Source organism: Tursiops truncatus, chromosome 3 (genome assembly GCF_011762595.2).
Source record: "Tursiops truncatus isolate mTurTru1 chromosome 3, mTurTru1.mat.Y, whole genome shotgun sequence".
NCBI lineage: Eukaryota > Metazoa > Chordata > Mammalia > Artiodactyla > Delphinidae > Tursiops > Tursiops truncatus.
In genome coordinates this window covers 55,206,846-55,224,074 of record NC_047036.1, presented here as the reverse complement: position 1 = coordinate 55,224,074, position 17,229 = coordinate 55,206,846, and the positions used below count along the sequence as shown (strand labels likewise).

Sequence of the window (17,229 nt, the reverse complement as noted above, 5' to 3'; positions counted from 1 at the left end):
AGTTAAAGTTTCTCAATTAAAAGTGAAATATGGTTCACATCATAAAAAAAAAATTCTGTATCCATGTATGTGACGCATGTTGACTGTATTGTGGTGAACATTTTGTGATATGTACAGGTGTTGAGTCATTGTGTTGTACACCTGAACTAATGTAATATGTCAGTTATATCTAAAAAACAAAAAATGTAAATCTAAGACATTCCCTTTCCATGAATTACCTACAAATTAATAAAACCTGAAATCAGTTTCTCAAGCAATGTCTATAGCCCTTGAGGAATAAAGCACCTTTTTTTTTCCCTTTATAAATTTATTTATTTACTTATTTTTGGCTGTGTTGGGTCTTCATTGCTGCGTGCAGGCCTTCTCTAGTTGCTGAGAGTGGGGACTATTCATTGTGGTGCATGGGCTTCTCACTGCAGTGGCTTTTCTTGTTGCGGAGCATGGGCTCTAGGTGTGTGGGCTTCAGTAGTTGTGGCACGTGGGCTCACTAGTTGTGGCACGTGGACTCAGCAGCTGTGGCTTGTGGGCTTAGTTGCTCTGCGGCATGTGAGATCTTCCCGGACCAGGGCTCGAACCCATGTCCCCTGCATTGGCAGGCGGATTCTTAACCACTGCACCACCAGGGAAGTCCCGATGGTGGGCAATTTAGGAACTCTTGTAAGTAATTCCAATTTTCATTCAATAGATAAAGCTCCCTATGTATCTTTTTCTTAAATTGAGGTATGATTGACATATAACAGTGTATTAGTTTCAGATGTACAATATAATGATTTGATATTTGTATATGTTGCAAAATGATCATCACAATAAATCTAGTTAATATTCATTGACGTACATCATTACAGTTTCTTCCTTATGTTGAGAACTTTTAAGGTCTACTCTCTTAGGAGCTTTCAAATACTGTACAATAATTGTTAGCTACAGGCTTCATGCTGTACATTGCATCCCCAGGACTTACTTATTTTACAACTGGAAGTTTGTACCTCCCTATGTATCTTTTTATGCAAATTTTGGAAGGTGACCTAAGCATGTAGTTGGTGTTCAAATGGTTATTAACTTGATTGAAACTTTAGTAAAGAGAATGAATGTTCAAAATAGATGACTTAGAGGTATTTCTGGTTCTCATACTTTCTCAGCTAAGTATACAGAAGGGTTAAGAGTAAGTTCAAAGTCTAACCACACTCCTTTAAATTTTTATTTTATTACATATATAAATTCTAGACTGTTTTGATGTAAGAAAAATTATATTAGAGTTTTCGTGTTCTAATTATGGGATTAAATATTCTCATTCACCTACAAAGTATTAATGTTTTAGTTACTTGGAGGGTACTTTTTTCCAGGCTAAATTGTGAAAATGCAGTCCTCAAAGAAACTTTGAAACTGAAAACAGAAGAAATTAAAATGCTCAAGTCTGAAAATACAAGTAAGTAGAGTGGTATTTTGATAATTCTTTAAAAATACTATGTTAAAAGATCAGTTTTATATAGAATGTCCTATGTTAAGAACAAAATATCAATAGACAAAGTGCTAATATTTTGAAGTAACATATTTTAAGGATAAAAGAGAAGAAATGCATCAGTTAGGTTTTTTTTTTAACATCTTTATTGGAGTATAATTGCTTTACAATGTTGTGTTCGTTTCTGCTGTATAACAAAGTGAATCAGCTATATGTATACATATATCCCCATATCCTCTCCCTCTTGCATCTCCCTCCCACCCTCCTTATCCCACCTCTCTAGGTGGTTGCAAAGCACCGAGCTGATCTCCCTGTGCTATGCAGCTGCTTCCCACTAGCTATCTGTTTTACATTTGGTAGTGTATATATGTCAGTGTTACTCTCTACTTCGTCCCAGCTTACCATTCCTACTCCCCGTGTCCTCTAGTCCCTTCTTTACGTCTGTGTCCTGTCCTGCCCCTAGGTTCATCAGAACTATTTTTTTTTTTTTTTTAGATTCCATATATATGTGTTAGCATACGGTATATGTTTTTCTCTTTCTGACTTACTTCACTCTGTATGACAGACCCTAGGTCCATCCACCTCACTACAAATAACTCAGTTTCATTTCTTTTTATGGCTGAGTAATATTCCATTGTATATATGTGCCATATCTTTATCCATTCAACTGTCGATGGACACTTAGGTTGCTTCCATGTCCTGGCTGTTGTAAATAGAGCTGCAATGTGGTACTGCAAAGTCATGTGGTACATGACTCTTTTTGAATTATGGTTTTCTCAGGGTATATGCCCAGTAGTGGGATTGCTGGGTCATCTGGTAGTTCTACTTTTAGTTTTTTAAGGAACCTCCATACTGTTCTCCATAGTGGCTGTATCAATTTACATTCTCACCAACAGTGCAAAACGGTTCCCTTTTCTCTACACCCTCTTCAGCATTTATTGTTTGTAGATTTTTTGATGATTCTGACTGGTGTGAGGTGATACCTCATTGTAGTTTTGACTTGCATTTCTCTAATGATTAGTGATGTTGAGCATCCTTTCATGTGTTTGTTGGCAATCTGTATATCTTCTTTGGAGAAACGTCTATCTAGGTCTTCTGCCCATTTTTGGATTCTTTTTTTTTTAATTTAATTAATTAATTTGGCTGCATTGCGTCTTCGTTGCAGTGCGCGGGCTTCTCACTTGCAGTGGCTTCTCCTGTTGCGGAGCACGGGCTCTAGGCGCCTGGGCTTCAGTAGTTGTGGCTCATGGGCTCTAGAGCACAGGCTCAGTAGTTGTGGTGCACGGGCTTAGTTGCTCCATGGCACGTGGGTCTTCCCGGCCCAGGGATCAAACCCGTGTCCTCTGCCTTGGCAGGCGGATTCTTAACCACTGTGTTACCAGGGAAGTCCAGGTTGTTTGTTTTTTTGATATTGAGCTGCATGAGCTGCTTGTATATTTTTTTGGAGATTAATCCTTTGTCAGTTGCTTTGTTTTTACATATTTTCTCCCATTCTGAGGGTTGCCTTTTTGTCTTCTTTGTGGTTTCCTTTGCTGTGCAAAAGCTTTTAAGTTTCATTAGGTCCCATTTGTTTATTTTGTTTTTGTTTTTGTGGTACGTGGGCCTCTCACTGTTGTGGCCTCTCCCGTTGCAGAGCACAGGCTCCGGACGCGCAGGCCCAGCGGCCATGGCTCACGGGCCCAGCCGCTCTGTGGCATGTGGGATCTTCCCGGACCGGGGCGCGAACCCGTGTCCCCTGCATCGGCAGGCAGACTCTCAACCACTGCACCACCAGGGAAGCCCCCATTTGTTTATTTTTATTTCCATTTCTCTAGGAGGTGGGTCAAAAAGGATCTTGCTGTGATTTATGTCAGAGCGTTCTGCCTGTTTTCCTCTAAGAGTTTTATAGTGTCTGGCCTTACATTTAGGTCTTTAATCCATTTTGAGTTTATTTTTGTGTATGGTTTTAGGAAGTGTTCTAATTTCATCCTTTTACATGTACTTGTCCAGTTTTCCCAGCACCACTTTGAAGAGGCTGTCTTTTCTCCATTGTATACTCTTGCCTCCTTATCAAAGATAAGGTGACCATAGGTGCATGGGTTTATCTCTGGGCTTTCTCTCTTGTTCCATTGATCTATATTTCTGTTTTTGTGCTAATACCATACTGTCTTGATTACTGTAGCTTTGTAGTATAGTCTGAAGTCAGGGAGCCTCATTCCCCCAGCTCTGTTTTTGTTTCTCAAGATTGCTTTGGCTATTTGGGGTCTTTTGTGTTTCCATACAAATTCTGCAATTTTTTGTTCTAGTTCTGTGAAAAATGCCATTGTTAGTTTGTTAGGGACTGCACTGAATCTGTAGAGTGCTTTGGGTAGTATAGTCATTTTCACAATGTTGATTCTTCCAATCCAAGAACATGGTATATCTCTGCATCTGTTTGTATCATCTTTAATTTCTTTCATCAGTGTCTTATAGTTTTCTGCATACACGTCTTTTGTCTCCTTAGGTAGGTTTATTCCTGGGTATTTTATTCTTTTTGTTGCAGTGGTAAATGGGAGTTATTCCTTAATTTCTCTTTCAGATTTTTCATCATTAGTGTATAGGAATGCAAGAGATTTCTGTGCATTAATTTTGTATCCTGCTACTTTACCAAATTCATTGATTAGCTCTAGTAGTTTTCTGGTAGCACCTTTAGGATTCTCTATGTATAGTATCATGTCATCTGCAAACAGTGACAGTTTTACTTTTCTGACTTGGATTCCTTTTATTTCTTTTTCTTCTCTGATTGCTGTGGCTAAAACTTCCAAAACTATGTTGAATGATAGTGGTGAGAGTGGTCAACCTTGTCTTGTTCCTGATCTTAGAGGAAATGGTGTCAGTTTTTCACCATTGAGAACGATGTTGGCTGTGGGTTTGATCAGTTAGGTTTTCGAATTAAAAAAAAATTTGAGGTGAAATTCACCTAACTTAAACCATTTAAAAGTGAACAATTCATAACGCTTATAAACATCTAGTTCTAAAACGTTTCCATGACTACAAAATAAAACCTTATACCCATTAAGCAATTTCTCCTGATTCTCCCTTTATCCGTTAGTTTTTATACTCAGTGTAAACAAAATGGTAGAGTACCTGATGTTTGAGGAACCTGAGTAGGTGTATGTTTATTGGGAATCTAGTAGGAAAAGTATAAAATTGTATAGTTATTCATAATTTTTTCTCATAAAAGTGTCTTCTGTGACTTTGTCACAAATACAAATATTTTTCAAAATATTATTTGACTCATTAAGGACTTGAAATTATATAGATGTATGTGTATATACACACACACACAGAGCATATCTTTTATATAATGAGTCACTATATGACAAAAGTTAATGAAAGAGTATTAATGTGGTACCAACTTTTTAGAAATCTTTTTTTTGGCCACACCATGTGGCATGTGGGATCTTAGTTCCCTGACCAGGAATCAAACCTGGGCCCCTGGCAGTGAGAGCCCGGAGCCCTAACCACTGGACCGCCAGGGAATTCCCAGCAGAAACTCTTTTGAAGTGGTGGCTTGAAAGGCATAAAGTGAGTGCTCAGTCAGGTCATGGGCCCGAGAGCGGCACTTTACATAGTGTAGTAAGTGAACTGTGGCAATCCCCTGGGTGAGAACTGCACACACAGATATGCTTCTCCACACCAGTGATTTGAGCAGATAGTGATTTCCCCCATGTTAGGTTGGTGCCAGGACAGAAGTTGCTCATAACCACTACTCCTGTCCCTTCCTCCCTATCCTTCCACCCTATAAGAAGAGAGGGAAAGTTACTGTTATTCTGCTTTCCAGTAAGTAACAGGACCCCTCTTGTTCTAAATATTTGCGTTGAGAGCCTCTTGTGAAAACTAACTAAAAGAAAAGTCTGATAGAGTTTGGAGAGCTGGTAGAGTTGACTTTAATACAATATATGAGATTTCATCATCTGATCGTCTCACAGTGTGGATAATTAGCCTTTGTATGTTCTCCTTTTGAAAATCCTACAAAGTTTCTTTGAGCAAATGAAGACCAGACTTCGGTTGCAAAATTATTTCCGCATTAAAAATAACATTTTATCTAGTTTTAACTCACTTGATACCCACTATTCTATCAAATTTTCTGGTTGGAGACAGATTTTGTGGGTAGTTGTATATCCCTTGCTTAGAAGAAGTATTCGGTGTTGGTTTAACTGGATTAGGTGAGGCTGGGGTTAGACCTCCTAACACTTTCTTACATGGCCCTTCCTAGTTTTGAATCAACAGTATTTGGAGGCCCTCGCCATGCTTGATATCAAACAGCAGAAGATGGCTCAGGAAAACACATGCCAGGACACGAGTGGCTTTACAGAGGTTTCAGGTCTTGAGGTAGGTAAGCAGGTATGAAAGTTTAGTAGGAGGGAAATTTTCCACTTCCATTTTCTTTCTGCTGTCGCCATCAGCTCCACTTCTAGGATAGAACCATACTTAGCAATTTGAGACCGAGGGTGAGAGAGGCCCAGGTCCACTCTTCAGCCGTGCTGGTACCATACCTTTCAGGCACAGCATTCTTGGACATTAGGGGATGTGCTAGCCACTTCCTGTGCCTTTTATTTCCTTTTTCTACAGCTTTAGCAGAAAGTATGTTAGTAGTATCTTCCCTGGGTAGACGCTTACAGCATCAGAGTACTTTGCCACACATTTTTTAATCTGATCTTCGTAATGGTCTTTTGAGGGCTGCAAAGCAGGTATTATCCCCATTTTACAAAGGAGGAAACTCAGGCTCAGTTTTGGTTACTTTCCCAAAGTGATGCAGTCACTCTGGGGTTGAACCAGGTCCAGGACAAAGATCTGCTGATGCATTGCTAATTGCTTGCTGAGGTGTGAAATGTCTTACAAATGTTCTGGGGACTCATGAGAAATAAGTGTACCAGTGGAGTGAGAAGGGGTAGCCATTCACTTATTATAGAATTTCAAATAAAGCAACTAGTACTAATAATAGCAAATATATAGTCCTTAGTAAGTGCCAGACACTAAGTGATTCACATAGATTAACACATTTAATTCTCACAACTACCAAATAAGGTGAGTACAATTAAATCCCTGTTTTACAAATGAGGTAATTTTGGCACAGAAGGTTAAAGTGATTTGCCCAAAGTCAGAAAGCTACTAAGTGGTGGAGCTGGGATTTACACCCAGGTAGAGTTTTGAGTCTGTGCTTTTGATCACCATGCTCTACTGCCTGGGTGGAAAACTAGTGTAATAGCAAAAAAAAGAAAAAGAAACTGAGCGGAGAGAAAGTTCAGAAAAAGTGTGCTTTATTATAATCTTGAGTAGGCTCTAAGTAACTTTATGGCAGGCAAGAACATGGGCCCTGAGCCAGTTGATGAAGGAGCACTGAGGTAAGGACATAGAATTAGGATGCAGAGGTCCTTGCAGAAACCTTGCATTTTTATATTGGCCCTACCAGGTCTTAAGTTGCTTTTGGCAACTTTCGCAGGGACAATTATCAGGAGCGGGAAGTTGAAAAGGGAAGATACCAATCTGCCACATAGCCGCCATTTGTACACTTGAGTCAACTGAAAGCTCACTGTGTACTTCACAGTTATCATTAATGCAAGAAGGAATTTTCTGAAATAGCCTTTACACTAAGAGAGACCGTGGAATCTTCCTCTCTAAACAGTCTCTAAAATAAGATTCTGTTTTAAGCCAGTCCATGTGAAATTTATAGCAGCAGGAAGCTTAGACAATAATTTTGTAGTATGTTCCACATGAAACTTTAAAAGATATGGCACAATATGTTACATAGACCGCCTCCATTAAATTGGAAGCTGTTGGAATATTTTGGGAAAGCAACTTGTGGTTAGTTGCCAAAATGGGTTTTTTAAAAAAAGTACAACAGGGCTTCCCTGGTGGCGCAGTGGTTGAGAGTCCGCCTGCCGATGCAGGGGACAGGGGTTCGTGCCCTGGTCCGGGAAAATCCCACATTGCCGCGGAGCGGCTGGGCCCGTGAGCCATGGCTGCTGAGCCTGCGCGTCCAGAGCGTGTTCTCCGCAACGGGAGAGGCCACGACAGTGAGAGGCCCGCGTACCGCAAAAAAAAAAAAAAAAAAAGTACAACAGTTCTTACTTTTCTTCTGGCTACAGTGATCAACCAGGAGTGACCCACATGGATTAGTTTCTTCATTGTGATCCAAAGACAGGTTTTGAAGGATGAGGGCCATATGCAATTCCAGAACAGTGGATGAGCCAAGAAATATATTAAGAATTTATTACATGATCATAGACCATTTTTTTAGGAGTGGCAGGATGATTGTTTTCCTTAGAATTCACTCATCATTTCTGAGCATGCATCTCTCCTGGCAGGACCTGACAGTAATGAATGCTGGATAGCAAGGCCAAACCCAGTCACAGGAAATCCATATTGTGGATGTTTAGATTTACTTCGTTAGGTCAAGTTCCTGCCAAGAACTCAGAAGTACAGGAAACTGGTACCAAGTGAAAGGTTTTGGAGCGTGAGCAGAAGGAATGCAGAATTCCTGTGTATTTTTGTTCCAAGTAATAACAGTCTCTCATTTGTAAATTTCCCCTTGGGTCCTGAAATCATGGTCTCAGCTTCCTATTTTTGTTTTCCTTTGCAGTTTCTTTGAATTAGGTGCTTGAATAAAATGTGCATGGGTTTGTGTGTGAGCCCCGTGTTTGTGTACGGCTGAGCAACGTGGCACTTAGTAACGGATAATTCTTTTGGATTTAAAGCTTGCAGTCCTGGGAGCCTGCCTTTGTCACGGTCCCAGAGGGAGCCCCTGTACCTGTGCCAGACTGGCAGCATCTACTCGGAAAATGCTCCTTCAGGTCAAACAGGAGGTATTGTGTTATCAAAACAGTAAAAGCAAAAAAAAAAAAAAAAAAAACAGTAAAAGCTTTGGTTTTGCTTCTCCATTAACACAAAGTAGAATAAATGGAAGTATATGTAATAATTAGCTTAATTTGATAGTCTTTGGCTGTGGAACTTATTCTTAGTTTTAAATGATAACATTAACATATAAACTGGATTTTATTTACATTACTTGGCACGATATTGCAGCCATGAAAAGTTGTTTGCCTGTGTTTTAGTTAATATTTCCTAAGTTCATATTTCTTTTGTCTATACATGGCCCTAAAATTACTAGATATTAGAGGAAAAGGCACACATGCTTAAAATCACCAGGATGTGCAACACCGATTAGCCGAGAGATAAACATGAAGCTTATTAGAAAAGCTGCAAGGTACAGTTGAAGGAACCTTTGTGCCAGCCAGACCTAGGTTTGAATCTCAGCTCCATCATTTTCCAGCTTTGTGGCTTTGGACACGTATGTTAAATGGAGGCATTTAATAACTAGTTTGGAGGGTTGTTGTCAGAAATAAACACGGTAGACATATAATGTTTAGCACCGGGCCATGCCTGGCATTTAATCAAATGATAGCTGCCATTATAATTAGGCTTTCACAACAAATACAGTATGGACCATAATTTTTAAAACGTTTTTATTGAAGGTTTGGAATTTAGTCTTCAGAGTATATATGAAAGCAAACAGCTAAACATTAGCAATTCATCAGGAAAAGCATAAGATTACAAAGATCAGAGTCAGCTGTGGGAGGTATCTGAAAGATGGTATTCATAATTGTTTTCAGTGGTATTTTCTGGCATGGCCCAAGGCAGAACTGAAATGCAGCCGTTGGCATCCTCCCTTCTTCCTCGTTGGGCAGGACATACACGAGGCCCGTCTAGAATAATGAGGTCTAAGAGTAGGATTACCAGGGAACTGATAGGCACAAGAGAAACTCCTGGTAATCTAGTTCAGAGTGGGCAGCTACTGCAGAAGAGAATGGCATGTAGTAATTAGATTAAGCGGATGCAATAGATCAAGGGCAGGCAGAAAACTCCTACTGCATTTGCTAATCTGACTCAGCATTCAGGAAAGAATTGTTCTGGTTTTGCCTCTAACACCTCTCAAACTTTCTTTCAAAACCAGTTGGAACTTCTGCAGAAGAGTAAAGAAGAAGCCTACATAATGGCAGATGCATTCAGAATTGCATTTGAGCAACAATTAATGAGGAAAAATGACCAGGCACTAAGATTGACACAAATGGATAAAATGTGTAAGAAAGCAACAAAAGGGACAAATTGGAAGCACCTTAAAGATGATGGTAAATATGAATTATAATGGTAATAATCAGGTATAAGGTAATTTCAGTTGTTTTTGGTTATAATCATAGTTGATTAAGCAGTTAATATGGTGAATATAATTGAAATTTCACATATAGTTATGATTTATCTAAAAATATAACAACCATGGGAAAAAAGGAGTCACTGGATGTTACTTACGCAGATGAAACCATAAAGTAACAGGAGAATCTCTTTCTTGGTAGAGATTTTTAGTGGAAAAAATTTATAAGAGCACTAGAACCCAACAGTGGAACCCAACATTAAATCTATCTATCTAATTAAACTTTATTGAAATGTGTGACTTTGGAAGGAGACATTGAGCAGTAGAGAAATAATCTTAAATTGGACAAATTAATAAAATATTCTTATAAAAAGTGAAACAGAAGTTAAGGTTTAGGTTTTGGTTCACAAGCCTATCAAAAGTTCATGGCCATTTTGGAGTCATTATGGTATTAGAGTAAACAAAATATACAAAAATGGCACGAGAGAATAAACTGCCACTGAAGTATGTAGACTGTCCAATATAAACAAAGTAGCTGTTATTTTTCAGAAATTTTAGTTTCTCTAAATGGTCGATCTCAATTTTCATTTGTAAGTATTATTCAGTAGGCTTCATATTGCTTCAATTTAAAATTCCAATTTGAAACCATTTATCAGTCAAGAAAGATTAAAGTGAAGTTTATTAAGAAGTGTAAATTTTTAGTATTCAAATTCTGACATGACTCTGTTTCTAAATCTTTTTTGACAAAATCCATACTCCTAGTTCCAGTATCTCTCATTTTCAGATGAATTTAGGACCAATAAGAATCTTATAGTATTAAAAATGAAACTTTTAATAGTAGATACCTAATTTTGTTTGAAATATCTCTTTTCAAACAGTGCATATTAGCATTAGTATAGGGGTCAAGTGTTGTGAATTTTAGCTTCATTAACTAAACTTTACCCACCTCTGCTGAAGTGTTAAGAAACAGCTTATAGGGATAATAAAAACAGAAGTAGTAAACAAGAACGGTGAAAGCAGATTATAAAAGCTATGTATTTAGTCAAGTGGAAGTCAGGGCAAAAGGGGGGAAATAATGTTCCTCCACTCTTGTTCGTTCTTAATCAGGCATTCCACATTGTACTGAAATTAACTTCTAAAGGTGTTTTCTGATATGAGACTGACAGAGGCCAGTGTGCAAATATAATGGCTAAGTCCTCAACAGTCACTTATAATAAAAAAATAAGTAGTATTTATATGGCTGTTTTCTATAATAATCCCTTGATAAAAGGTAAAGGTATAACCTTAATGTCAAGGTAAGTGATTTGCCAGGGAAATAAGCTAACATAGTCCAATGTACTTAGCCTTTGAGGAATTGGTGGAAAACATTAAGAATATCTAGTTCTACCGTGAACAACAAATGTGTGGGTGATCTTCCTCAAGTACCTCTTCTTTCAGTGAGGCCCTTGATAGGAGCTGGATCGCAAAATTTTCAAAGGTATACTCTCAGAGGGCAGCCTAGGTGTTTTTTGTGTTAACTGAAGTCAAATCCCTTTGAAAATCTGATTTTGTTTTGATGGAAGGTAGAGAGAAGAGTAGGGAGAAAGAATAGAAGCGGTAGATTCATATTCAGTTCAGCACTTGTACTCATTTTATATTCCAGAATTCCTGCCTTTCTTAGCTTTTTACAGAATTCAGGAACTTCTCCATAGAAAATACGATTTGAGAGGTACAGCTCCCAATCTTTGCTTTCTGTTAAGGTACTGCGAGAGACTGGAAGCAGAATTTAAAATAATTAGTTTATCTCTGAAAAGCCTTTACAAGTCCATAAAAGGTTTAGTAGCTCTCTGTTTCTTAGTGACAAGACTTTGATTCATTTTAATATACTTCAGTAATCTGGTACAAGATGACTGTTCCAGGTCATTTTCTTATTTGTGGTTAACACTGTGTTAACTTTTCTTCTTGATAAGGCTGCTTAGACAAGTTCTGAGAGATAGCTTATAAGCATGTTTCCTTTTTTTTAGATTGAAAATAGAGACAGATCCATCCACTCTCAGAACTGGTGAGCTGGTCAACTTGTCTGGCTTTTCCCCCTTGCCACAGCTGCTATTGAAAAAGGTCAGGTGTGAGGCCCAGTCACTGTGGTTCATCAGGATTGGGTGGAAAGGGAATTGTCCCTTTAGACTTTATCTGATCATTAGACCATTTGCACAGCATTCTAAAAACATTCTTGAAACTTTCTTTGTATAAATCTATAAATTTTGGGCTTCCCTGGTGGCGCAGTGGTTGAGAGTCCGCCTGCCAATGCAGGGGACACGAGTTCGTGCCCCGGTCCGGGAAGATCCTACATGCCGTGGAGCGGCTGGGCCCGTGAGCCATGGCCGCTGAGCCTGCGCGTCCGGATCCTGTGCTCCGCAGCGGGAGAGGCCACAACAGTGAGAGGCCCGCGTACCGCAAAAAAAAAAAAAAAAAAAAAAAAAAAATCTATAAATTTTGTATTTTCTGCTACAAATTGCATCCTTTCTATGGATGAAGAAGAATATCAGTGTACATATTCCAGGATGTGGACTTTTAAGCATTATGTCAGTAGCTGGGCTAGGTGCTTTCACAATTGTTTTTTTTTAATTGTGATAAAATATGCATAAAACTTACCGTTCTTTTTTAAGTAGGTACATTTTTTTTAACATCTTTATTGGGGTATAATTGCTTTACAATGGTGTGTTAGTTTCTGCTTTATAACAAAGTGAATCAGTTATACATATACATATGTCCCCATATCTCCTCCCTCTTGCGTCTCCCTCCCTCCCACCCTCCCTATCCCACCCCTCCAGGCGGTCACAAAGCACCAAGCTGATCTCCCTGTGCTATGCGGCTGCTTCCCACTAGCTATCTATTCTCCGTTTGGTAGTGTTATGTATGTCCATGCTTCTCTTTCACTTTGTCCCATCTTACCCTTCCCCCTCCCCATATCCTCAGGTCCCTTCTCTACATCTGCGTCTTTATTCCTGTCCTGCTCCTAGGTTCTTTAGAACCATTTTTTTTAAAACTTACCATTTTAACCATTTTTAAGTGACAAGAAGTCCATTCTCATTGTTGTATAATCATCACCACCATCCATCTCCAGAACTTTTTCATCTTCCCAAACAAACTCTGTATCCCCATTCAATACTAACTGCCCACTCCCTTCCCCCAGCCCGTGCTCTATTATTCAATGGCACAGCAACCCAACAATAGAGCATAGGTACTATTATTCTCATTCTGGAAGTGAGGATATGTAGCTCAGAGAACTTGTCCAACATGATACCATTAGGAAGTGGTTAAATGGGGATTCAAGTCCAGGTCTTTCTGGCTCTAAAGCAGAGTTTGCATGGTTCAGAGGCCACCTGTCTGCAGACATGTTTTGTTGGGAGTGAATAGTGTTCTCAAATATTGTGGGCAGGTGGCTAACCTTTACACTGGGAGATTTCACATGCAAATGTGCATTGCTGGCTCCTTTGGAAGACTGAGATTATCAGGTAACACAGGCTGCATTCTCCCATGGGCAGCTGCTGAGCAATGAGAATGGGAGGGCGCTGCTCTGGGTTCTCACACTGTGGCCTCTCACCTGCGTTTGCAATCCTGGCTCTAAAGTCTGCTTTTCCCACTGCACTGTGCTGCCTGACTCACTTGTGCTAGAGGTCACCTGAAGAGGACAAGGTCCTGGCTGATTTAGTAATGAATTAGCCTTGGTTCACGCTTACCTCTTTGTCTGGAAGTACTTCAGTGAGTGTCTTTTTGTGTCTCAGCTGGATTTTCATGTTCCATTTTAGGGTTACCATCACAAAGGAGTAAGAAGACCTTAGGGCAGAAACTGTTGGGTATGCTCCCTTTGGAAAACAGTTCTAAGAGTACTGGTGACCAGCATGATCCTCAGGAAGTCTTTAAGACGCTAACAGATTTGGTTAGTATCTTTGCTTTTTGTTAGAGGCTGTGGATGAGCTTATCTTTTTCCTTCCTATTAATTCAACTCTTTATCGCTCTATACTTGACTTTTATGCTCTGTTCCCATTTCAGGTACCATTTTCCAGAATTATGATCTTCATCTCCTTAAACACCCCACACATGCTTCCCACTTCTCCCATCCATGTTCTTCCTGTGCAGCTTTAAAGCTCCACCTCTGAAAAGAGGAGGCTCCCTGTAATTAAGTCCAGGCATCTCCATCATCTGCAGTTACATATACAGTTCATGACAAGACTTATATATTCAGGAATTTTTAGTGTTCAACGAACTTCCTCATGCATTATATCCTTTAATCATTACCACAACCCTGAAATCGGTCCTGTTATCCTCAATTTCATAGATGACTATACAAAGAAACTCATGTTATATGAACATACTTATCTATAGAAGAGTATTAAAGTTTATTTGCATATAAAAATATAAAAACAATTTTTATATAAATAACTTCAACATTCTTTCAGAGGTAAGTACATGTTGGTATTATATATACATATATACACATATACACACATACCATGTAAATATATACTTCTTTCTCCTTTCTCTTCAGATGACTTAAAAAATTTTTCGATAGAACGCTGTTTTCTATTTTTCCTTTTAAAAAAAAAAATCCTCAATACCATGTAGCATAATGCTTAGGAATCAGTGGATACCTAATTGATTTATTCATACTGACTGGCTTAGACTGGAGGTTGAACATTTTCATGAAATACTTCTGACTATAGCTCTGTACTCTGTGATATACTAACTGGTATGTTTTTAATTTCTGTGCATGCAGTTAAATGATAAAGAAGAAGCTTTGGCTCATCAAAGAAAAGTTAGTTACATGCTTGCTCGGGCTTTGGAAGACAGAGGCACCACCTCAAAAGAGAATAAAGAAAAAAATCCTATGAAAGACAATTCTCCATTAAAAAACCCCTGGCAGAAAACTTCAGAATTCCCTGTTTTACGTGATCCTGTACATTCAAGTGTTCAAATTTTTAATTCTGTGGGCTGCATTTGTTCAATTCAGCACTTTCAAACAGATCAATACTACACAAGAACTCTTAAAAGATCCTGTTCTTTGCCATCAAATATCATGTACTGAAGACAAACCAGTTGAAATTAGAACTGAGAGCTGTTTATATCGAGACTTTGAAAACGGACCATGTAAATGTTGCTACATCTTCAGAAGTTGTGTTTTCTGGGTATTCTAAATTTGGGGAAGCAGCTTTATAAATGTTCTCTACAAGACATTTATTAGTATTCTGTGTTGACATATTTATAAATTATATTACTATATTTTTGAAATTTTCAGTATTTGCCAACATCTTAAAAACAAAGAAGTAGTGATTTTTGAGAAGAAAATTAACTATTTAGATTGACTTATAGGGATCTTTGGCTCAAGCAACAAGAGTGACTGTTACTTTTTGGAATACATTTATCTGGTTTTGTGTTTTTCTGGATTTTTCATTTGCCATATTAAAGTTTAAAAATAATTTCCTTCACTTCAATAAAAAAGTTATTATGGTGGGACTTTGGCAGCAGTATATTCAAAGTCATTGCTAGTTACCTATTTCATAGCTTCCTTTTTGTCAGAGTGGTGACATTCTGTAGCCAGATCTATGCAGAATTCTGGCATTTAGGCCACTCTGAATTAACTTCTTGGTTTTGATGCTGAATTTTAGGCCATTTAAAATTATTTTCTCTTTCTAGAAATATTACATAGTAATAATCTTTAATATCTTTTGGGAATATTACTATATTAATAGCATCACAATGATATCAAAGGAAGTGCATTGTCAGCAGTTATAAAACTTATCTAATCTCTAGTGAAAAGAAAAGATATTACTACTTAATTAGACAGCTAACAGTAGGATAATAAGGTAACAATATAAACCATTTATAGTTGTGTTATAGGAACAGCACTGGTTGGCATTAATAATAATAAAAGTTGAAAAATTGGCAAATACATTTTGAAAAAAGGAATAATGAGGATCTACTGTTGCCAGATATTAAAATGTATTATCCTATCAACTATATTCCAATATAAAACAAAAATTAAATTTAAAAAAATGTATTGTCCTGATGGTAATACAAAGCTACGTTATTTAAAACAGTGTAACAGCAGGTCAATGAGAATCGGATAAAGACCATACACAGACCTAGTATATATAATAATTTAACATAAAAGGCAGGGAAAGGAAGGATCTGGGATTATTTAATAATACCAAAGTGGGAAGTGTAAAAAAAAAATCACATTACAAAAACTAGAAAGAAGTATGTGTGTATATAAAACAAACTCAAATAAATTGATAAAATTTATATTCCAATTGATAAATGGACAGAGAATCTGAATCAGTCTCCTCAAGTAAAGGAAACAAAAGCAAAAATAAACAAATGGGACCTAATTAAACTTAAAAGCTTTTGCACAGCAAAGGAAACCAACAAAATGAAAAGACAACCTACTGACCAGGAGAAAATATTTGCAAATGATACGATAAAGGATTAATGTCCAACATACATAAACAGCTCATACAACTCAACATCAAAAGAACAAACAACCCAATTAAAAAATGGGCAGAAGACTTGAAAAGATATTTTTCCAAAGAGGAAATGCAGATGGCCAACAGGCACATGTAAAGATGCTCAACATTGCTAATCATCAGGGAAATGCCAATCAAAACCACAATGAGACATCACCTCACACCTGTCAGAATGGTTGTCATCTTGGTGGGAATGTAAACTGGTGCAGCCAATGTGGAAAACAGTATGAAGGTTTCTCAGAAAACTAAAAATAGAACTACCACATGATCCAACAATTCCACTCCTGGGTATATATCCAAAAAAACCCCAAATCATTGATTCATAAAGATACATGCACCTCAATGTTCACAGCAGCATTATTCACAATTGCCAAGGTATGGAAGCAACCTAAGTGTCCATAAACAGATGATGGATAAAGAAGATGTTGTATCTATACATACAGTGGAATACTACTCAGTCATAAAAAAGAACGAAATTTTGCCATTTGCAGCAACATGGATGGACTCGGAGGGCATTATGCTAAGTGAAATAAATCACAGAGACAAATACTGCATGATATCACTTATATGTAGAACCTAAAAAAATACAACAAACTAGTGAATTTAACAACAAAGCAGCAGACTCACAAATACAGAGAACAAACTAGTGGTTGCAGGGGAGGGTTCATATAGGGGTGAGGAATGGGGGTACAAACTATAGGGTGTGAGACAGGCTCAAAGATGTATCCTACAACATGGAGAATACAGCTGATATGTTGTAATAGCTGAATGGAAAATACCTTTAAAAATTGTATTAAAAAAAAAAACTGAACCAACAGTTCACAGAGGAGGGATTAGCAACACAGTAGAAATCAAAGAAAAGTAAATTAGAATGAGGTATCAAATTAGCAAAGACCCCAAACAGTATGAATGCTAGAGATGATGAAGTGAAATAGATTCTTACATAAAGGTTAACGAATGCATTCATTTGGGATACCGCATTCAATTTTTTCGCGTATATACTCAGAAGTGAAGCTGCTGGATCATATGGTAATTCCATTTTAAATTTTTTGAGGAAACACCACAGTTTCCCACAGCTGCTGGCACTGTTTTTATACATT

At 37.9% G+C, this 17,229-nt stretch overlaps 1 protein-coding gene across 8 annotated transcripts in view; it reads left to right on the top strand.

Moving 5' to 3' along the window:
• CCDC125 (coiled-coil domain containing 125) overlaps positions 1 to 15,119 on the top strand; it is a 32,388-nt gene extending 17,269 nt beyond the window's left edge. For 7 of the 8 annotated variants that reach the window (XM_019929914.3, XM_073802178.1, XM_019929916.3 and 4 more), the window contains 6 exons: positions 1,341 to 1,423; positions 5,694 to 5,809; positions 8,176 to 8,283; positions 9,432 to 9,606; positions 13,415 to 13,545; positions 14,383 to 15,119. In XM_019929914.3, the coding sequence (XP_019785473.1) occupies positions 1,341 to 1,423; positions 5,694 to 5,809; positions 8,176 to 8,283; positions 9,432 to 9,606; positions 13,415 to 13,545; positions 14,383 to 14,691 (922 nt within the window). In that variant the 3' untranslated portion in view covers positions 14,692 to 15,119. The remainder of the gene's footprint in view (positions 1 to 1,340; positions 1,424 to 5,693; positions 5,810 to 8,175; positions 8,284 to 9,431; positions 9,607 to 13,414; positions 13,546 to 14,382) is intronic. The other variant, XM_019929918.3, reaches the window with a different exon arrangement.
• Positions 15,120 to 17,229: the final 2,110 nt, after the last annotated feature.